This window comes from Haliotis cracherodii, unplaced genomic scaffold (genome assembly GCF_022045235.1).
Source record: "Haliotis cracherodii isolate W230 unplaced genomic scaffold, xgHalCrac1.p SCAF_3, whole genome shotgun sequence".
Lineage (NCBI taxonomy): Eukaryota > Metazoa > Mollusca > Gastropoda > Lepetellida > Haliotidae > Haliotis > Haliotis cracherodii.
The window spans coordinates 26,058,629-26,082,951 of NW_027266286.1; the positions used below are offsets into that span (position 1 = coordinate 26,058,629).

General features: G+C 42.1%; 1 protein-coding gene across 1 annotated transcript; it reads right to left on the reverse strand.

The window, feature by feature from the left end:
• Positions 1-13,809: 13,809 nt before the first annotated feature.
• On the reverse strand, positions 13,810-21,042 carry LOC139473722 (uncharacterized). Its single transcript, XM_071256441.1, has 5 exons — positions 20,787-21,042; positions 18,808-19,008; positions 16,840-16,955; positions 15,064-15,226; positions 13,810-13,952 (listed from the first exon to the last, which is right to left on the reverse strand). Exons 1-5 carry the CDS (start codon positions 21,040-21,042, stop codon positions 13,873-13,875), a joined length of 816 nt encoding a protein of 271 aa, XP_071112542.1. The 3' UTR covers positions 13,810-13,872.
• Between the last annotated feature and the right edge of the window lie 3,281 nt (positions 21,043-24,323).

The following is a 24,323-nucleotide window of genomic DNA, read 5'->3' on the forward strand; positions in this document are numbered from 1 at the left end:
CTATCGTTACTTGCGTGATAAGTTGGAATATGCACAAAGGAAGAACTGTTCAATCTATAAAAGCGTCATGCCCTTTTCCACAATCATATGACAAATGACAAAAGCAGATTCCATTTTACGATTCTGACTATATATATAGGCAAATTAATGAAATCACTAACATGAAGGTTTCTGTATTCAGCACATTCCGATTTGAGGGGAGGGGGAACCGGTGGTGTTAAAGGCGTATTTGTGACTCTGTTACTATTAAATGGGGTCGTGATATTGTGATAAATATTGAAAGCACAGTTGGCTTTCAAAACATTTTATCGGTTTCTATTTTTTTCTAATCGTCTGGGGTTTCTTTTGTTTTTCAGAAGTGGTATGTGTTTCATTGTGTTTTGAAATCAAATGATAATGCAGAATCAGGGAATCGTAGTCTCAGTTACAAGGAAATACAAAACGTCCATGCCAGAGAATCAGACGAAACAGATTCCCTTTGGCATAAGCAAAATGGCGGTAGCAAAAATAACCTGAATGGATCAGTGAAAATCAGTGATGACACCTGCCCGTGAAGATCCGGGTTAGAATAGGTCTTCAGCAACCCATGCTTGTCGTAAAAGGCGACTATGCTTATCGTAAGAGGCGACAAACGGGATCGGGCGGTCAGCCTCGCTGACTTGGTTGATGCATGTCATCGTATCCCTAATGCGTGGACCGATGCTCATGATGTTAATCACTGGATTGTCTGGTCCAGACTCAATTATTTACAAACCTCCATCCTATAGCTGGAATATTGCTGAGTGCGTCGTTAAACAAAAAACAAACACTGATGACACCAGGGCCCACTTGCACAAAGCAATCTTAGCACTACGACTATTGTAAGCCTATGTTAAAGTGTGGGAGTTACGATCATCTTAGCGCTAAGATCGCTTTGTGCAAGTGGGCCCTGGTGTTCGCGGAAAGGGTGGGCATGTCCGGGAGTACCCGTCACTTAAGCAATTTGCATAATAAGTAAGTGTTTGTTTACCGCCTCTGGTGCAACGAAGCACGACCACTGTTTTTTTCAAACTGTAGCTCTTAGTGTTTATGGCCTCAAAGCAGTCGTGTGTAATGAAAGAATTATAAAACAATAAATCCTGTTTTGGAGTCAGATATGGATCAATGGCACCAGTTTATGTTATTATCTATCGTTACACAAGTTACTGGGTTTTTTATATCGAAAACAAAATGGATTTGTTGCTATATCAAAACTATCGTTTGCATCCTGTTGTTGGAACGGTGAGAATAAATAATTGACAACAGAACAAGCATAGGAAAAACATCTCATAGATATGTGATTATTTGAATAAGTTTTGTGCATTTGTGCGACAAATGCTTAGTTTATGTCATCTTTATTACCAGGTAAAGATAAAATGTCTTTTATTTCAAAAGTGTTTGTTCCATGAATCGCCTGCTTTGATGAATAAGGAAACATAGCTTCTGTTGTAGGCGCCCCTGTATATAATGTTTCAGTTAAACAAACAGTTGGACCCCGTTATCTCGAACTTAGTTATCTCGAATGTACCGTAATCTCGAACCTCATCTCCGCCTTACTATATAAATGCATATAAACTTGACCGCTAATCTCGAATTCCAGATAAACATACATAGCACAATCTCGAACTTTGGACCCGGCCCAATATTGACTATATAAAAGTATATACCTTTGTCTCGAAGTTTGCAATTGCCACATTAACACCTCTGGAGGTCGAAATGAGCATTTCACATAGCTGTGAGTTATTTTACTTGATTCAGGTTGTGGCTGACATTTGTTCGTACGCGTTCACATAAACATGTGTCGCAATTTTCATTGATTACCTGCGAAATATATTTTAACTAGTTATCGGATACACGTGTTGCACCTTTTAATGTATCGTTCATGGTATTGCATTTGTCATGGATCTATAATACTCAGTCTGTTACACAATCTGTATTTTACTTATTGACGTTCTACCTAAGCGAAAAATACCAATTTCCATGCAAAGAAAATGCTATTCAGAAAATATAGTTACATGAATAGGATTTGTGAACAGACAATTAATTATTTATATAAACACCTCCTCCTTTAAAATAACACACATTTTAACACATACAAATGTTTTACGATCAATAAATGATGTCATATTTCTCTTCAAGCCAGACGCAAGCTGTCGTTGAGTTTTCATTCAGCCAAGGTAAAGTCTTACCTGATCACAAATCTCTTTCTGTTATGTTTCATTTAACAAGTGACCTAACAATTTCAATGGAGCCCCACATAGACAAAATGGATCGGTGGAGATGCGTGAATGTTTATTGATATGAAAACGTAGATTCTTATTTTAGGTAAATACATGAAGCTGAACGTGTTCCAACAGAAAATGACTTGTAGAAACTTAAGTACATGTAGGTGGCAACGTGACTACCATTGCGGTTCAAAATAACTGCGTATAGTGTATCCAAGTACAAAGAAAGAGGATGACCCCATTTGTGTTTGTTCAGTCATCAGAAATGTTACAAGAGACTCGTTTGCCAGACGTAACATACAACAAATGAAACACGAATGTAGTGAGTGAGTGAGTGAGTGAGTTGGATTTAACGCCGCTTTTAACAGTATTCCAGTTATATCGCGGCGTGTCAGCTTAATGTGGGAGGACAGCCCGACGTGATGCAGGTCTCAGACGTTAACCACTTCGGTGAAACCCACGAGCACGGGTATGGTGCTGACAAACCTAGAAACATAATTGGGGCCAACCGGGATTCGAAGCCACAATCATAGGTTTCTGGCGTGCCCAAGGGACGCAACTCTGCACAGCGAATCGCGGCGCCTTAGACGACTGGGCCACCCATGACCCCGAAACACGAATGTATGTAAAATTATCATCCAGAAGATTACCACCTCCTCACCTCTCCTCTACCTACACACGCGTGCATGCACGTACGTCTCTATATGCAATAATCTTGGACGCGACGTTAAACATATTTTCCTCTCACTTCACCTCAATGTTGAGCTGTTGCTGTAGTAGAAACGGTACTATACTGAATTTGGAATCGAACGTGTCAGCGCTTGTTTATATCAATTAAACGATTATTGTATTAAACATTATTGTTGTACTATTTAATTCGACCCGTGAAGATCTGGGAAAGAATTGGTCTTCAGCAACCCATGCTTACCGTAAAAGGCGACTATGCTTGTCGTAAGAGGTGACTAACGGGATCGGGTGGTCAGGCTCACTGACTTAGTTGAAGCATGTCATCGATCCTAGTTGCGTGGATCGATGCTCATGATATCAGTCATTGGATTGTCTGGTCCAGGCTCGATTATTTACAGACCACCACCATATAGCTGTAATATTACTGCGTGCGGCAGAAAAAAACAAACAAAGAAAACTATTTAATTTGCACGCACGCACGCACGCATGCACGCACGCACGCACGCACGCACGCACGCACACCAGTGAATAGGAATACATATATTGCCTAACCCGTGTTGAAATCCCAACGCATTCAATGAAAGCGCACTCACACCTTTGCGAGTACTGCAAGCTGCTAAACATCATAGCTGAGAGGGTGCGAGGGACACCCACTTTCTCTCGACCAAGCCCCACGCAAGATGTGGTATGGTATGAGCTCCATCTCAGAGACGTACGATGTGACAGGAGATCCAGCTCGGATATAACCAAGATGATTATCGCTTCAGCTCTAACATACAAGAGCGGAGAGGAGATCCATATCAGAGATACATGAGCCGAGCGGATGTCCATCTCGGGGATACATAGCTAAATGGAGTCCATCTCAGAGATACATGAGCCGAGCGGAGGTCCATCTCGGGGATACATAGCTAAATGGAGTCCATCTCAGAGATACATGAGCCGAGCGGAGGTTAGGGTTGCGACGGGTACTCGAGTACCCGATAACGTGTCGGGTAGCTTAGGACCCGAATCCAATTTTCAGGACTCGAGTACCCGTTCAGGGGAGATAGTTATGCAATCATCATGAATTATGTCCGTTCTCAGTAGTCTAGATCTTATACTTACCAGATCTGATTTAGTACTTTCCATGAGACAGGCGTACAATGAGAAAGTCCATGTTGTGGTGATAAGAAATCACAAATGACATTCCACAAGTGTTAGTTAAAATTCGTTTGATAACTTTTCTTGATCACTGATTTTTTAAATTTTTGTTCGGTTAAAAAACAAATTAGGTTTTTCAAAGTTAAAAGTTTGTCTTTATGCTTCAGCACAATAAAAACAGAAAAGTTGTTCTGTTGGACTATTTTAACATAAAACAAAACAGTTTTCAATAATTTGCTGATCTGTTTTGCTGTTATTGTCAAAATTATTTTACGAAATACTGAAATAGTGCAATGTTACAAATTACAATACAAGCCTAGATCACTCAGACACATATCGATTTATTACCCATGTCCGACTCACGTGTCAAGCAGTCATGTGATCTTGCCGTTTCCCGCTCTCGCCTGTTTTGGTGACAGTGCTCAATGACTGGCGCCAGATTACTTTGATATTCTGCGTCACTTGTGGTTTTAGGTAAGCCATGCAGGCATTTAATAAAAAAAACCATAATACCTTAGAATAGATCAATAGATGTTTGATGACCCTTTATTCGCAAAAGCATTACAAACAAGTGCGACAACATTGAACTAAGGGGACTCGAGTCCGGTTCGGGTATTTTCTGCCGGGTACTCGAGTTCAGTTTTCGTACCCGGTCGCAACCCTAGCGGAGGTCCAGCTCATAGATACATGAGCCGAGCGAAGGTCCAGCTCAGAGAAACATGAGCCGAACGGAGGTCCATCTCGGGGATACATAGCTGAAAGGAGTCACCTCAGAGAAACATGAGCTGAACGGAGTCCATCTCAGAGAAACATGAACCGAGCGGAGGTCCATCTCAGGGATACATAGCTGAGCGGAGTCATCTCAGATACATGAGCCGGACGTCATTCATCCGTCTTTGAATCTCGTCCCACAGGTGCTCAATGGGATTTAAATCGGAACTGAGGGCGGGACTGAGGGCAGGCCACTGCATGGTTCTGATGCCATTCTGCTGGAGGAAGTCTCTTGTTACTCTCGCATTGTGGGCACGGGCGTTATCATGCTGAAACTCGTCTTTGCGGCGACGTGCCAAATGAGGTATGACGTGTGGTCTCAAGACTTGGTCAATGTCCCGAGCTGCTGTGACACCATTGCCTCTCCGTGGACCGATGTTCTCGAAGACCACAGGGCCGATTCCCTGTGCAAGACCAATTCCACCCCACACCATGATTATCGAACCACCCCACGAGTCTCTCTCAACAACACAGGCATCCGAATAAGCTACTCCACGGCGTGGCCAGACTCCCTCTCTGCCATCTGCTGCTGAGATACAGTAACGGCTCTCGTCTGAGAAGAGGACTCTCCACTGCTGGTGGCGCCAATGCTTGTGTTGTGTTGCCCACTAAAGACGATCCCGGCAATGATGTGGTGTCAGAATGGGTCCTCGATGTGGCCTGTGACAGTGGAGGTGTTTGCTCGTTAATCGTCGACGTACGGTGTCCGCACTAATGTATCGCTGGTGTGTCATCATGGTCTGTCGAGCAGTTTCTGCAGCAGTAACAAAGCGATATTGAAGATGCTGTCATACACTCTGACGATCCTGACGTCGAGTGGTGGCCCTTGGTCCTACACTACGTGGTAGGTCATCTGTAGTGTTGGTGGTCTGGTACCGTTGCTGGAGCCTGTATATGGTCCTTACGTGGACTTGAAATGCATTGGTTTCTGCCGGACGGTTTGTCCAGCTTGCAATCGTCCAATGGCTTGGTGTCGCTGATTTCTTGTCAATCTTGGCATGTAGTAGCAATTCAATAATGAATTAATGTTATCCGATCTGGGTGGATATTTTGGGCAAGAAATAGGGGAACGAATGTGCATTTCAATTTGCACGGAACTCACGTGCATCGGGGTACCATGGCCGTTGCCGTGATGCGTTTGGATTTGGTTTTGGTTTTATTGTCATCTGCTTTTTTTTTCATCATCAAATTTCATTTTTCGGGAAAAGGTAATGTTAAATTTTAGAAACTTTGACAAAAATTACCAATATATTTAAATGACAACTTTACATGAAATGTTACTTGGGGTGACGTTTTTTTTTTGTGGTTCAGTATATATGAGCCGAGCGAAGGTCCATACATAGCTGAACAGAGTTCCATCTCAGTGAAACATAGCTGAACAGAGTTCCATCTCAGAGAAACATAGCTGAACAGAGTTCCATCTCAGTGAAACATAGCTGAACATCTCAGTTCCATCTCAGAGAAACATAGCTGAACAGAGTCCCATCTCAGAGAAACATAGCTGAACAGAGTTCCATCTCAGTGAAACATAGCTGAACATCTCAGATCCATCTCAGAGAAACATAGCAGACACACCCTTATCGCGGTTGGTGGTACACAAGGACTCGAAAAACCGCAAAAGAAACGTCACCCCAAGTAACATTATCAGACATCTCTACCCGATTTTGCATCAGGCTGTACAGACACTACGCCACCAGTGCTTCACCATGCAGGTTAGATACGTTGTGATATGTACTCGAGTTGTTAAAAAAGCGGTATCTAACTTGGACGAGTACAAGTGTTGTAATTTATTATTCACTTAAACTTAAACTAGCATTATCAAAATTAAAATATTTAAAAGAAGGCGTTTCTTGTATATGGGTGGCGTATGAATACAATCTGATGACCACAGACTTTTCTTTCAAGATGAAACCTGGCAGTCAAGTCCGCAGCTTTCGAGATTGATTATAAGATACGATAAGATCTGGATTCTAAATTCATGTCCACAACAGCTTTCATGTCAACAAACATTATCACGTCAGAGACATCTGCACTCAAAGGAAAATCTAGCTTCACAACTCGGTTCAGTGCATTCGTGACCAACTCGTGTTATTCCGGGACAAGCCGAATAGCGACTCGTGCCCCTCTCGAGGCAATTTTTGCGACCGGGGTCCGTCTTAGCGCAAACGGGCATACCTAAAATAATTGTCAATTCGTTGCGTAATGGTTCACATATATTTCACATGTATTATATATATTTCAGATGCAATATAAAGCACATCGGGATATGCGGAATTATACAGAATGATTGAACACATTTAATTGTGTCTTGGGTATATTTTTAGGTGCAAGACATATGTAAATCCAAAAAATATTTCTGAGGGATTCTTTAGCGAAGAACTTGAAATCATATGCGCATTCTGATTGGTCTGTCGTATTTTCGCACATAACACTCATCGATAGGGGGACGAGTCTTCTTGCAGGTTACGGAAAAGGGCGAGTGGTGACGAATGGGTCCAGTGTAAAAATAAGGGAGCCTGCGAGATGATGATTCATCGAGTCATGTCATGGGAGTTGACAGATGCTTTATCTCTTATAGAATTGGTTGTAAATACCCTTTAGCTGCATAGCCCATTACGGAGTTCAAATGGTAAACGAAAGATTGAATCGTTTGACATAAGGATGACGTCTAACGACTGTCCAGTTTTGAGCATGTTTCGGCATAATGTTTTGAATACAAGTCATGCTCTGAACATTTATTATGCCACGTTGCTTGCACTACTACATCGCAAGCTCCTACGTTCATACAGTTTGGCCCTCACTCTAATAAGGTTCATACTCTAATGAACTCACACAAAGTGAAAGTCAATTCTTAAAAAATGCGAGCATTATTCTACGGTACCAGTAAACTATCCTTTCGCCCGCTACAATCCGAGGACGTTGTCATGGGCCCTTATGCGGTAGGCGAGGTCGGTGGTCCCCGATTGGCACACACAGAAGGTGATAGTAAGGTATACACTTGTGCGTAACTTAAAACACTTCAAACGTAACATTCTGTCCGCCTTTGTGTACCAGCAGGAGTTCTTAAAGTCCAGGAGTCCGCGGTCTTTCCAATGATGCAAGACACAGTATTACAAAGCAGTACTTCATTAATGTTTTTTTCTTTAAAATATCACATGACCCTTCAGTACGTTCGTACGTTTGTTGTTTATGCCGCACTCAGCACTTTTCCAGCTTTATGACGGCGGTCTGTAAATAATCAAGTCTGGACCAGACAATCCAGCGATTGACTTCATGAGCAATTAGGATACGATGACATGCATCAGTGAGTGAGTGAGTTAGGTTTAACGCCCCTTTTAACAGTATTCCAGTTATATCACGGCGTGTCAGCTTACTGTGGGAGGAAATCCCGAAGTGATGCAGGTCTCAGACGTTTACCACTTCGGTGAAACCCACGAGCACGGGTATGGTGCTGACAAACCTAGAAACATAATTGGGGCCAACCGAGATTCGATTCTCAAAACACCTATGCTTTTCTTTTTTTTGAAGAGTTTATATTGAAGCGAGAGATTGACGATGACTTTGACGAAATTAGTCGGAATACCCTGTGTTAACCTTTTCGAGGTTTCCCGAGCTTGTAAGTGACCGGATGAGAGGTCGTTCTGACGTGAAATAGGTCTTCGGCAACCCATGCCTTCCGTAAATGGCGACTATGCTTGTCGTGAGAGGCGACAAACGGATCGGGTGGTCAGCCTTGCTGACTTGGTTGCTGCATGTCATGGGGGCACGGGTGACCCGGTCGTCTAAGGCGCCGCGATTCGCTGGGCAGAGTTGCGTCCCTTGGGCACGCCAGAAACCTATGATTGTGGCTTCGAATCCCGGTTCGCCCCAATTATGTTTCTAGGTTTGTCAGCACCATACCCGTGCTCGTGGGTTTCGCCGAAGTGGTAAACGTCTGAGACCTGCATCACTTCGGGATTTCCTCCCACAGTAAGCTGACACGCCGTGATATAACTGGAATACTGTTAAAAGTGGCGTTAAACCCAACTCACTCACTCACTCCTATGCCACCATAATGAGGTGCGCAGTAGAGTTGAAGCGTAGCAGGGAGAGCCTTTAAGACGACCCCTGTCACATCAGCAACATCGGAAATGATCCACGATAGGGTGATGACATAACAGCGAATTATAGGCTTTAAGCATTGAGCTCGTTGGGTTCCAAATCTTCTCACATCTAATCAGGCGCAACATGTCTCGTGATAATCTAGCAGTTGGAAGCTAATCCAGAAAGGTTCTTGCAACTGTTTGTGACTGTGGAAGAAATCTGAGTTCACTATTTCCAATTACAATACAAACAGTGGAACCATTTGAATCAACACCACCAAAGATGGCAAACGATGTCTCATCAGCTGGGAAGGTTATGGTCGCCATGTTGGCATGGATGTCAAAAGTGAAACAAAGACTAGGATACTTGATTCCTTAGAAAATGTGTGCTCTTCCATGATGACAATGCGCGAGTGCACAAATCATTGCCATGGCTACAATCCATCCACGAGTGTGGCTTGAACACCTTCAGCTACCACCTTTTTTTTCCCAATCTGACTTACATCTGCTCCCAAACATGAAGAAAGCTCTAACCGCACCCATTTCGACTTGAGCGATAACGTCATAGCAGTCGTGGATAACTTTTGGGACTTTCAAGAGAAGGGGAGGTGAGGTGAAACTGGGTTTAACGTGACGTGTGTGTGTGTGTGTGTGTGTGTGCTAGTCCGGACTGGCGCCGATTAATAGTGCTAGCTGTGTGTGTGTGTGTGTGTGTGTGTGTGTGTGTGTGTGTGTGTGTGTGTGTGTGACTTCCATTACACTTGGATAAAATCCCTGCGACATGTAAAAATGATGAATGTAAAAAATTAAGCCACGCCCACCGAGGCGCACTATTTTTATTACTTCGGAATGTCGGGGAATCCCAATATTACAGCCGAGGGAATTCCCTTTCTGCTCACGTGTATCGTGATGCACAGGACATTTAGCGACTTTCATGCATATTCATTGTCCAAACAAACCTTTGAAACCGAAGGCCGAGAATGAATGAAACAGCAAAAGTGCAGGCTCGCTCGCCTGTTTTGTTTCTGCTCGCCTCGGTTCAACTTTCATGTCTTCGGGTTTCCTTTCTAACTAGCATTTTTCCAACTGTGTTTTACCGTAATCAGGGAAGTAATGTTTGAATCTGGCAGTAACTGACCATGTAATTTGAAACAGCCGCCTTATCACGGACATATTTCTTCCAGTTCCTTACAGTCTGACTGTTGCAGTTCTTTTCGCCACTTGTCTTAACTGACAGGTCCAATGAACATTGTTTTGATCCTGCTCTCCGTTGATTGGCTACTGCCAGTGTAGGCGTGTCAATTTATGTGCATAAATTAAACAATCACCTGAGTCATGTCACGCCACAGTATGTATTCCTACACCTGGAATGTTTATCAATCTCTTCTCCCATAACAGGCCTTGATCTTCAATCGCCAGCAGTGGTTTATTCGCAGTGGTTTATTTTTTTTCACCTAATCTGATTGGCTGCCTGAGAGTGGAGAGTTGTGTCATCGTGTTATGATTGGCTGGCTAAAAATAATTGACGGCACTATTTTCGGATCGGGGATACCCGAGGTCGTCTAGTACAGGAAATCCCCAGCAGGCAAAACATTACCGTAGTGACAATGTTTCCATTGCCGAAAGTTGATGACCGAAGGAAAGTTTGTGGGGGAAGAAGGGGTATGATATATGGAGATATATCACAGAATTTTGGCTTCCCAATGTACCAGATTCAGTTACAGAATGAGAAGACGGTAACCGAAGCGAGATACCGCATCGATATCACGGGACCAGGGGAGCAACTCCGGTACATTCTTTACTGGGCGTTTTCAAGGCTAATAACAAAGCTCATGAAACAGTTAATTAATTCATGTAAAAATACCGATGAAATAGTGAAACAAACCATATTGTTTGGTATTTATAAAAAACAACAACTGTCAACCACATAAGAAATGTCACCTTCCAACAAAGTTTTGATCTAGAGCCGATCGATCAAAAACATATTTCATAGATCTATTAAATTAATCGAGACTTAAATTTCATATTTTAAGAAAATAAACACTCAGATAATTTGGATCTAGAGCAATACTCAATTTTAATGCAGGAAACGATCAATCTTTGTTGGACGGACCGTACATCTCACGACCAAGATGTTTTGCAGCCACAGCAGTTGTTTCCCCTTTCAACAGGTGGAGTTTACCAAGATCAATATAATTAATGTATTTTGGCCTATAATTATTTGGTATTTTTTAAACATTAAGACTTCAATTATTTAAACTTACTATCTCAGGACAATTAAGAAACTCATTATGAAAAAAACATTACCCCGTTAAAACTTGAATATATTAAGTCATACCTAAATCTAAATAAACTCCAGAAAGTAATATATGTATTTATATTTTTCTTAACTATTTTGATTTATTATAGGGAGCAGACAAAATGATGAAGATAAAGATAGTGGGCACCAATCAACCTTTTTTAGGTATTTTTTTCAAAAGCAATATTCTTTTTTTTCAACAATGATGTACATTTATGCATCTTAAAATATATTGTGTATTTTAGATAGGATGAAATAATCTCAAAATTAATTTCTTATTATAAGTTTTAGGTAGAAACTCAATATCACAGTCAATTATTTTCAGAATTTACAGACAATACAGAGTATTAAGACATGTAGAATTAGGTTTGTCTCAAGTATATTCTTTAAACCAAAGATTTATTATTTACCATGATTACTGAAAAAACCCACTTCTTTAGAAATGCATTAGGAATGTCTAATTTTAATTTAAATACTTTTTGCCAAAAATAAATCACATATGAACAGGTCACTCAAATACATATTTATTATTATGTCTTGTTTTCATGAAGATAAAATGAATGTTTAAGAACATGTAAATTTTAAACTACCTTATCAGTAAGTCTTAATTCTAATCTGATAAAATAACAAAAGAATAAAGTTTGGAGGTAACTGTTGCAGTAAAATTACAATGTAAAATTACAAGGGTATTAAAATGCAAATATTTGTAGAACTACTGAAATGATAATTTATTGTTTACATACTATCCTATGTATTTATGTTTCACACACAAAAAATTATTGTGCTTGTCAAATTCACATTGTTTCTTGTCATTCACAAATATGGGGAAATTAGATGACTCATTTAGTAACATTTGGTGTCATGATGTTAAATATTATGTTCAAAAGAAAAACTGTCAACTGAAAAGGGTTTTTTTATATCATAAAAACACATGGGCTCACAATGTTCAGGAACAAAAAAAATTGTAAAAAAGATGACATGAAATATTCATCATTTTACACATTAAATTATTCACTGTAAAACTAGTTTTAAAGAGGTAAATTCGTCCAAAAGATTTTCAATCCATTGAAGGATTTGAGAAGATGTAATCAGCTGATCAGTTGCCTGAGTTGGTAATATTATAAAATCTTGCCTGATCAATCCTGCTGACAGTTCCTTTGGGCACTTGTTTTTCGTTAACAATAGTTCACAATATATAAGACAATATTTAATTTCCTCTTAATTGGGTTTATAACATTTGTTTCTAGCGAACAAATAAACGAATAACGTATTTACATACACTAAAAAGTGGGCCTATTTAGTGTTGCGCATTGACAATGATAGTCACGACGAGACGAATGCAAATAAAGTTATGGGCCGAGAAATCCAAAACCATTAACAAATATCAAATCACATTACTTATTCTCAAAACGTTACCCCCATCAGCTTTTAATAGTTAACAAAAAACATAACACGAATGCTAACAAGTGGCTTGCCTGTCACGGAAACTTCGTGTGAGTTGTCTTCGCTAGAACCTTTTTACCTGTTTATGTTACAGTTGTCTTACTGAGCATATTCGAAAACGAGGCTGGGGGGAATCCCGAGTGGTTACTAAACACGGGAAATCTTCAACTACGAGCTCGACTTTTTATGGCATATTGTTATGGGAGAAAAAGGATTAACCACTGTGTTCGGTTGTTACCGAAAAATCTACACACTCGTGATTAATCTGTCACAATTAGAACTCGGCAAAGCCTCGTTCTAATCGTGACAGATTAATCACTCGTGTGTAGATTTTTCGGTAACAACCGAACACAGTGGTTAATCCTCTATGTCACTTTTGTCTGTTTTGATATATACAACTGTAACGCGGATTCATACAGTTTGCACATTGGTCTTTCGATTCATACCTCAACGAACCGAAAACAATACACAGTCAATCCTTAACTGTTACCATAAAATCTGCGCACGTTATTACTGACTTCAGGGGCCTCTGTGGTTCATTGGTCCCTTGCATCCCCGTCGATGAAACAATGCCTCTACTTGATTCGTTGGTTATGAATAGCGAGTACACCTATACAAACACTTTAAGTATTGACGGATACCTTTTTCACAATTCCAATCAGCAGGGAAACTGTTACGTTTCGCAGCCGGGTCGTTTATATATATCTTAATACTTTAACATAGACTTTATTCTTGTGGGGCTAATTAAAAAATTCGTAAAAGTGACCCGGGGGGCTAAGGCAAACAGGTAATGCCTTTTCATGCAGAAATACCCTGGATATTCCAGAGGACACAGACACATATATTTTTGAATATTTATTACAAGGTTCGAACTGTACAAATTGTCTTTGGTTGTAAACAATACACTTACAAACTCTTGTACGGACATCCTTGACAACAGGTTTCGTTCTCATGAAAGTCAATATTTGTACATCAATGTCGCCCGGAGGTGTAAACAGTAAAGCCTCTTTATTCCGGAAATCTCCGCATACCGGGCGATCCTTTTTAAATCGCATGCTAGAAAAACACTCTCTGCTACAAACAATAGTTCATCTTGAAATTTGGTTACGGGGATACTAAAACGAGAAGCGATTTTTTCGGATTAATGATGTTTCACTGCACAGAGGGGATCATTGCGCTTGCTGATGGGTGTTTTGTCTCGAGGAGATCATATACAGCTGAGGTTGATGTAGGGGATCTCTTCAACTTGGACCTCATCGTTGATAATTGCCACTCTCTTTGAACGAACTGGAAGTAATATGGAATATCATACTGGGTGAAAACCAGTACCAACAAGAATGCATCAATATCTCCCGCTATCCATGTATGTTTACAACAATTGTGAATATAAAATCTTTTAGGTCTTTGAGCCGCCTCCGTGGTCTAGTGGATAGAGCTTTTGCCCTGAAGAGAGAAGGTCGGAAGCTGGATACCGGCCGAGTCATACCAAAAGAAGTTAAACTATATTGTACTTTAGTTTACCCTGCCTGGCGGTCGGCATTAGGAAGACAAAGCAAGGACTGGTCGCCTCGAAGTCAGTATACTGCGTCTGATTGGGATATCCATGTTAAACTGCGGCATGATATCGCAATGGGCTAGCACTATAAAACTAACATAAGTCTGGACTAGCACACATACGAACGCACGTACATGCTCATGGCTATATTGGTGCAATAATCTAGAACGTTGCGTTAAAGCCCTCACCGATGAAAACAATTGGCACTAGAAACCTGGAAAACTTTGTTTACATTAATATGGCAGGCTTGATCGTTCGAGAAGTTTCTGTATGCGACAGTTTCTAGATATATATTACAGTGACCTGAAGGCGATTCGAATCCTGTTCGACCTTACTGGTTTCTAAACTACTTTCTAAGTGTGATTGGATACCTATTTTGGAACACCTAACTCCTCCCAGCTTTAAACACTGTATGCAACAACGAAGGCAAACCTCTTTCAAGATACTTAACATTATTCTGAACCTTGGTGTGCTCAAATACATGCATTCTAGGGCCTCTTACCTGTGACTGCAGACGCTTATTCGAGACGTCGTATTGCCCTTTTTATTGGTTTATTGTGTTTTAGAATAATGTTATTGATTATCATTATTCATTGATCGTGTGAGGTCATTTACAGATTTCGTATTTTAATTCTGTGCGAGCTGATGTCTGTGTTAACGTGTTCGTTTCAATTTGTAAATCACCTTCTTAATGTTATTATCTTCCTTGCTTTTTCTGCACCCTATCTGTGCTCGCTGGTTACATTTTCAAGTGACAAACGTACGAAATATTGTCCTATGCGGAGTTAACCCTGAACTAAACATTAACGAAACTCAATCATCCCCTTATCTTTTTCATCTTACATTGTTTTTGGATTAGCTGATCTGCCGGAAGTTGCAGTTCTTCCACCTGAGTTGGAATATCTCTTTTCTCAGAATCACGTTCGTCATTGGATGAAGGAGGGCCGCGTTTCGTATCTCGTCGGCGTGGGTGACGGCGGAACGTTCTACTGAGGACATTGACAATCTGGAAAAAGAATATTCAATATTGTCAGTCTCAGAGAGACCGACTAACTGAAACACAGTACTGCTTCTTAGATGGTGTTGGTGTTGAGTAGCGCACTTACACTTTGTGTGTAGTGCTCTTCCTTTGAAGTTCAGGAACTTGAGGGCACTACTTGGCCCACTTGCACGAAGCGATCTTAGCGCTAAGAAGATCGTAACTCCCATACTCTAACATAGGCTTACAAAAGTCTTGGCGCTTTGTGCAAGTGGGCCCAGGAGTACAGCATGTTGTTCAGCTTATATACCATACAGACAAGTGGGGCGTTTTCAATATATTTGAGCATCGCACGGATATTATTGCTGAGTTTGTTTGTTTGTTGTTTAACGCCGCACTCAGCAATGTTCCACCTATATGACGGCGGTCTGTAAATAATCAAATCTGGACCAGACAATCCAGTGATTGACATCGTGAGCATCGATGTACGCAATTTAGATACACTGACATGCATCAACCAAGTCACCGAGCCTGCCTCCCCGATCCCTCTTACGAAAAGCATAGTCGCCTTTTACGGCAAGCATGAGTTTCTGAAGACGTATTCTCTACACGGATCTTCACGGGTCTTTTGCTGAGTAGCGTACATACGATAACGACAAGTAAGGCATTTCCATTACATTTGAGCAGCGCACTGATATTATTTCTGAGTTGCACACCAACTTTAGTTATTGTAGATCATATATTTGTCTGGATATTTTCTTTTATCTGCCTTTTTTGTTATTAGTGAATCTCTGAGAACCATCCGAGATAACTCCGGACAGAGTTGAAAGTTATATGTGGTGATTATTTGTGGATATTTCATCGGAGATGATTTTTCGATCAATGTTGCACACTACACAATTCTTTTCAATGAAAAAAGGATCCTGACAGTTTCTTATTTTTTTAAACGACCTCTTGCATGACCAGTGAAGAAGTCATTTTTGGTGGTAAAGTCTGAGGACAAATTATTAGACAGGTCATAGAAAAGTGATTATTTAATTAGATTAAACAAATGTTATTGTTAGTTAGTGAGTGAGTGAGTGAGTGAGTGAGTGAAGTTTAACGCCGCCTTTAGCAATATTCCAGCAATATCACGGCGGGGGACACCAGAAATGGGTTTCACAAATTGTACCCATGTCGGGAATCGAACCGGGTCTTCGGCGTGACGAGCGAACGCTTTAACCACTAGGCTACCCGTTCGCCCCGTTATTGTTAGTAGTTTAACTCTGCACTCAGTAATATTTAAATGACATCGGTTTGTAAATGATTAAGTCTGGACCAGACAAACCAGTGATAGACATCGTCAGTATTTATACATGCAATTTGGTTACGATGACATATAATGAGCCATTTCATCACCCGATCCATACAGTCGTCTCTTACGATAAGTATAGGTTGCTGTTGACCTATATTCGTATCCCCGGGACAAGACTTAATAAAGAGTGAGTGAGTGAGTGAGTGAGTGAGTGAGAGAGTTTGATTTTACGCAGCTTTTAGCAATATTCAAGGAAAATCACGTCAGGGGACACCAGAAATTGGCTTCAGACATAGTACCAATGTCGGGAATCGAACCCGGCGAAACGGAGAACACAGCATATTACCGATCTGCCGAACTCCCGCAGGAGGCCTCGACCCGCGGGTCTCTGCCTTGTTACTGCCCCCTCGCTATGACTTATCCTCTCATTGGTCACATCCCGGACATCACGTGATCTGTAACCTGGGTGACACAAACAGCGTGGTGAAATATCACATGGTTACCTTCTAAACCTCTGCGTTGTACCTTACCTGATAATATATGAACAAAAGCTCTAATGAAGAACTTGGTATATTGTTTTCTGGCACACTCCTTGACCCTTATATACTGTTGTCTGGGGGATTAGTCACCTTCACTGGGTGTGTGAAGGGTTACAGTTAGCTACACTGGGTGTGTGAAGGGTTACAATCAGCTACACTGGGTATGTGAAGGGTTTCAGTCAGCTACACTGTTGGGTAGATGGTTACAATCAGCTACACTGGGTATGTGAAGGGTTTCAGTCAGCTACACTTGTGTGGATGGTTACAGTCAGCTACACTGTTGTGTGAAGGGTTACTGTCAGCTACACTGTCCTGTGAAGGGTTACAGTCAGCTACACTGTTGTTTGGATGGTTACAGTCAGCTATACTGTTGTATGGGTGGTTACAGTCAGCTACACTTGTGTGTTTGGTTACAGTCGGCTACACTGTTGTGTGGATGTTACAGTCAGCTATATTGTTGTGTGAAGGGTTACAGTCAACTACACTTTTGTACATGTATGGATGGTTACAGTCAGCTACACTGTTGTGTGGTTGGTTACGGTCAGCTACACTTGTGTGGATGGTTACAGTCAGCTACACTGTTGTGTGGATGGTTACAGTCAGCTACACTTTTGTGTGAAGGGTTACAGTCAGCTACACTGTTGTGTGAAGGGTTACAGTCAGCTACACTGTTGTGTGAAGGGTTACAGTCAGCTACACTGTTGTGTGGATGGTTAGTCAGCTACACTGTTGTGTGGAGGGTTACAGTCAGCTACACTGTTGTGTGAAGGGTTACAGTCAGGTACACTGTTGTGTAAAGGGTTACAGTCAGGTACACTGTTGTGTGAAGGGTTACAGTCAGGAACACTGTTGTGTAAAGGGTTACAGTCAGGTACACTGTTGTGTGGATGGTTACAGTCAGGAACACTGCTGTGTGGATGGTAACAGTCAGCTACATTGTTGTGTGGATGGTTACAGTAAGATATACTGTTGTGTGAAGGGTTACAGCCAAGTATATGGGTTGTGTGAAGGGTTACAGCTAAGTGCAGTTGTTGTGCAAAGGCTTACAGCCAAGTGTATTGGTTGTGTGAAGGGTTACAGCCAAGTGTATTGGTTGTGTGAGGGGATACAACCAAGTGTATTGGTTGTGTGAAGGGTTACAGCCAAGTGTATTGGTTGTGTGAAGGGTTACAGTCAAGTGTATTGGTTGTGTTAGGGGATACAACCAAGTGTATTGGTTGTGTGAAGGGTTACAGCCAAGTGTATTGGTTGTGTGAAGGGTTACAGTCAAGTGTATTGGTTGTGTGAGGGGATACAACCAAGTGTATTGGTTGTGTGAAGGGTTACAGCCAAGTGTATTGGTTGTGTGAAGGGTTACAGCCAAGTGTATTGGTTGTGTGAAGGGTTACAGCCAAGTGTATTGGTTGTGTGAAGGGTTACAGCCAAGTGTATTGGTTGTGTGAAGGGTTACAGTCAAGTGTATTGGTTGTGTGAAGGGATACAGCCAAGTGTATTGGTTGTGTGAAGGGTTACAGCCAAGTGTATTGGTTGTGTGAAGGGTTACAGTCAAGTGTATTGGTTGTGTGAAGGGTTACAGTCAAGTGTATTGGTTGTGTGAAGGGTTACAGTCAAGTGTATGGTTGTGTGAAGGGTTACAGTCAAGTGTATATTTGTGTGAAGGGTTACAGTCAAGTGTACTGGTTGCGTTAAGGCTTACAGCTACGCTTGCAGTCTGACAGTTGCATTGGTTGTATGGATACCGATCTGCTCTTCAATGATATATCTACTGTAGCTACCTTCACGCTGTGTGACGTCGCTGGAGAAGTGCACAGTCCTGTCTCGATTGGCTGGTGCGTGTTGACGCAGGACAGACACCATCGGCTCGGAGGCAGTTACATCCCCTAAATCAACCCCTGATGGTCTTGTGGATTCAAGATGTGGATCACTTTTTCCTGACTTCAAAGCCTTCATCTGGGAAAACTTGGGTCTTTCAATATCTGTTTATAGTAAGAATGGTTCTGAATATCCTGCTTCGATAACACATACTCTCTCTCCCGTCACACACATTCTCGTTGCATTTTCTCTCTCCAGTCACACATTCTCTCGACTGCCACTCACATTCTCTCGCCTGTCACACTCATTCTCTCTCCCGTCACACAATCTCACTCACTCCCGTACGAGACATTCTCTCGCCTCTCACACTCATTTTCTCGCCTGTCACACACATCCTCTCTCTCGTCACAGTCTCTCTCCCGCCCAAGACATTCTTTCGCCTCTAACACTCATTCTTTTGCCTGTCACGCAGATCCTCTCTCCCATCACACACATTTTCTCTCCCGCCCAACACATTCTCTCGCCTCTCACACTCATTCTCTCGCCTGTCACACATTCTCGTTCCCGTCACCCTCTCCCGTACGAGAATTCTCTCGAATGTCACACACATTCTCTATAGCCTGTCACCCATTCTCTCTCCCGTCACACATTCTCTCTCCCGCCCAACACATTCACTCGCCTGTCACACATTCTGTCTCCCGTCACACATTCTCTCTCCCGCCCGACACATTCTGTCTCCCGTCACACATTCTCTCTCACGCCCAACACATTCTGTCTCCCGTCACACATTCTCTCTCACGCCCAACACATTCACTCGCCTGTCACACATTCTGTCTCCCGTCACACATTCTCTCTCCCGCCACACATTCACTCGCCCTGTCACACATTCTCTCTCCCGCCCAACACATTCTGTCTCCCGTCACACATTCTCTCTCCCGCCCAACACATTCTGTCTCCCGTCACACATTCTCTCTCCCGCCCAACACATTCTGTCTCCCGTCACACATTCTCTCTCCCGCCACACATTCACTCGCCCTGTCACACATTCTCTCTCCCGCCCAACACATTCTGTCTCCCGTCACACATTCTCTCTCCCGCCCAACACATTCTGTCTCCCGTCACACATTCTCTCTCCCGCCCAACACATTCTGTCTCCCGTCACACATTCTCTCTCCCGCCCAACACATTCTGTCTCCCGTCACACATTCTCTCTCACGCCCAACACATTCACTCGCCTGTCACACATTCTCTCTCCCGCCCAACACATTCTGTCTCCCGTCACACATTCTCTCTTCCGTCACATATTCTCTCTCCCGCCCAACACATTCACTCGCCTGTCACACATTCTCTCTCCCGCCACACATTCTCTCATCCGACACATTTATTCTCTCTCCCGTCACGACCGCTTCCGTGGTCGAGTGGTAAAGCGTCCGCCCGGTAAGCGGAAGGTCCGGGGCCTGACCAAAAGACGTTAAAAGATGGTATTTGTTATTACCATGTTTGGCGCTAAAACAAGTACTGGTCGCCTTGGAGTCAGTTTAATGGACTGGCACTATGAAATCGACAAAGGTTGTCTCATTTGGCTAGCACTATGAAATCTCGTTACATTTTCTCTCTCTAGTCACACATTCTCTCGCCTGCCACTCTCATTCTCTCTCCCGTCACACACATTCTCGTTACATTTTCTCTCTCCAGTCGCACATTCTCTCGCCTGCCACACTCATTCTCTCTCCAGTGCGGCAAAGTGTGTCTCAATGAGCTAGCAGTATGAAATCGGTAAAGGTCTCTCGCCATTCTCTCGCCACACACACATTGTCTCTCCTGCAACACATTCTCTCCAGCAATTCCTTCTCTCCCGCAAGACATTCTTTCTCCCACTGCACCTATTCTCTCGCCCGTCACGCACATTCTCTCGCCCGTCACATATATTCAGTCTTTATACCATGTGTCTCTACCGTTCCTTCGTCCACTCCTTCTGTGTCCTCGAGGTCTGTAAGCCGTAGGCTGCTTTCCCCTTTCCATTCCTGATCCTTCTCGGAGTCGAGGGACGCGTAGTCTCTGTCCTGCTCATTCTCCGTGTAGAACAGTTTGCGTGCTGGCGCCGAAACATCAAACGCCTCCACGCTCCTATGTACTGATGACCCGACACTGTGCGAGGTTCCATCTTGAGGCAAATGGTCCTGGTTGTCACGTGACATCTGTGTTCCGTCAGAAAAGGTTGTGGCGTTTGTTTAAAAAAACATCACATCACTGTGAAAAAAGATAAATGGGTAAAACTTACGATATCATCACTATGAAGTAACATTTTGAATAAATGTACTTACCTAGATATCCGGTGTTGATAAAATTTGTTGGCGATCATGTTTCGTACGTTATGGTACTTTATTTCAAATTTATATTCCGTTTACGACCCGTGAAGATCCGGGTTAGAATAAATCTTCAGCAACCCATGCTTGCCTTAAAAGGCGACTATGCTTGTCGTAAGAGGCGACTAACGGGATCGGGTGGTCAGGCTCGCTGACTTGGTTGATGCATGTCATCGATCCCAATTGCATGGATCGATGCTCATGACATCGATCACTGGATTGTCTGGTCCAGACTCGATTATTTACAGACCACCGTCATATAGCTGGAATATTGCTGAGTGCGCGTTAAAAGACAAGCCTAACCTAACCTAACCTATATTCTGTTTGTTTGTTTGTTTGACGCGTCACCCGTATTTTCTTGTTATATGACGGCGACCGACATTTAGTCAAGTTTGGACCAGACAGCCAGCGACTGAACCATATCACCGAGCCTCACCATCAGATCCATTCGGAAGCATTGGTTTCAGGGGACATATGTTAACTCCGAATCTCCACGGGGCCAACCTTCCAGTGCCAGTAACGTGAAATATCATTCGTCACCACTCGCCCCTTTCCGTAACCTGCAAGAAGACTCGTCCCCTATCGACGAATGTTATGCGCGAAAATACGACAGACCAATCAGAATGCGCGTACGACATCAGGTACTTCGATCAAAGAATCCCTCAGGAATAATTTTTCATTTTACAAATATCTTGCATCTAAAAAAATACCCTAGATAGAGTTTATTGTGTTCGGTCATGCTGTATAAATACAGTCGAGATGTGTTTTAATAACATCTGGAATATGTATGAATTGGGGTAAATATACATGCATCATTACACAACGAGTTTACAATTCTTTCAACTGTGCCCATATGCGCTTAGTCGCTATTCGGCTTGTCCCGGATTAACAGGAGTTGGTCACGAATTGTGAAATATATGCTGCTTCTGCAGCTATAAACCTACCATCCTTACTTTAGTAGTTTGGATACTCCTACCATCCATAGTTCGTTAATAATATTAAACATATTATGAATTACCATTCATGATACCGGAGTCGAAAAATATCAAAGCAAAATGATTGAAAAAAATTGAGCTTTTTAGACGTGATACTTATTTTTCAAGATAAACAACAAACCACACCACTTCCTGGTATAATTATTGACAAATTCTACCATGAATTTGGAAAATACTCGATTTTGATTGGTCAATCAGAGGTTATCTGCGCGTTCGGTTCCAAATTCAATTTAGCGCGGTTAAATCTACAGGTAACCTAGCTCTACATGGAAAACACAGTAATTGTCTTTTGTTGTTAATAAATATAAGGCTCTCCAGGTATCCTCTCTACAGGGCTTAGTTAGGTTTACCGAAATGGGAGCCCTGGGGATACAGAGGACGGTGTTCACACACTAAATTACATAACATTTGTTGAGTGATGCAGCAGAAAGTATTGCACCTTACAATTCGTAGCATGACTCTCTGTATTGGAATGTCTTACGTACTGGTCTCGGTGTAATTGATAAAATGTCAGAGAGGCGTAAAGAAAAAGACTACGGGAGCTTCGTGTGCAACGTATCTCTCGAATTTCCTCAATAATATTTCATTGATTGTATGTTATTTAATCTCTCGCTGTGTTACAGGGACAAGTGTCCTTGCTCTTCACTTTGAAGTCGAACAAGAATACACTTTACACGTTTGGGATCAGCTTGAAATTAACGCCGCAATAGTCCAGCTATAGACGGCGGCACGTAAGTACTAACAAATCAGTGATGAGCAACGTCCTTTGCCGTCAGCGTACGATGACACGCAAACATAGAGTAGCACCAATCAATTATCGCCTCGTGGGAAAAGCAAAGGTTGCTGAAGATATATTCTAACCCAGAATCCCCACGGGGAATTTCTTACTAGTTGAATCCCCGAAGACAATTGCTTAGGGTAGATTTACACATGCATTTTAACCAGAGTCTTCTCCGTCATGTCTGATGACTTAAGTGAGTGAGTGAGTGAGTTGCGTTTAACGCCGCTTTTAACAGTATTCCAGTTATATCGCGGCGTGTCAGCTTAATGTGGAAGGACAGCCAGAAGTGATGCTGGTCTCAGACGTTTACCACTTCGGTGAAACCCACAGTACGGGTATGGTGCTGACAAACCTAGAAACATAATCGGGGTGAACCGGGATTCGAACCCACAATCATAGGTTTCTGGCGTGCCCAAGGGACGCAACTCTGCACAGCGAATCGCTGCGCCTTAGACGACTGGGCCACCCGTGCCCCTTCTGATGACCTAAAGCGGCATGTGGCAGCTTGGCTATTTGAAGAATAGGGGATAAAGCAGAAACAATGGCCCTGCGTGCATTTGCTTAACCCGCTTGATGCCGAGTTATTTTTCATAAGATATTAATCTCCGGCTTTAGAATGACGCAGAGATGTAGAATATAAAATTTCCTTTATGATGGTGTACATGTAACTGCAAATGTAAGGATCGGTTTGAAAAAAAGATACTGTTGAATGTTATCAGAGATTTCTGCATGCGTTAAAAAACATCAATTTTCCTGCTTCTATCGTAGACCGATAAAAGTACTGTCCAACGATTTTTTTTCGGAAACTGTTAGCGAACCTAAAATCGGAACGATTTATATAATGGGTAAAACTTACGATATCATCACCATCAAGTAACATATATTTAGATTGTACTTACCTAGATATCCGGTGTTGGTAATACTTGTTGGCAATCATGTTTCGTACGTTATGGTAATTTATTTCAAATTTATATTCTGTTTGTTTGTGTGTTGGTTGGTTTGACGCGTCACCCGTATTTTCTTGTTATGTGTCGGTGACCAATATATATATATAAAATGGCTGCTCGTGTGTAACGTTATGCTCTGCTCCCTAGCTTCCATTCACCTAATAAAGGAGTAAGCATATGCTCCGAAATGTTGTGTTCTCATAAAATGAAGTTGACATCCATAAATTCACTTCCTTGTGTGTCACTTCTCAATGCCATTCAAAGACGTTATACATCCATTACAAAAGAAATAGCTTCCGTAAAGAACGAAAATTAATTGTGAAAGACGTACAGTAAATATGTCAGCAGCAGGATAGAATAATCGTGTGTACTTTCATTCACCCGACCTTC

What these genes read in the sequence shown, in the direction of transcription:
- LOC139473722 (XM_071256441.1), bottom strand. Translation starts at nt 21,042, where the DNA reads ATGTCACGTGACAACCAGGACCATTTGCCTCAAGATGGAACCTCGCAC. An exon ending in CGACGTCACACAGCGTGAAG is followed by an intron (nt 16,956 to 18,807) that starts GTAGCTACAGTA and finishes TGTGTCACCCAG; the next exon opens with GTTACAGATCACGTGATGTC. An exon ending in TGCGGGAGTTCGGCAGATCG is followed by an intron (nt 15,227 to 16,839) that starts GTAATATGCTGT and finishes TTCTTTTTCCAG; the next exon opens with ATTGTCAATGTCCTCAGTAG.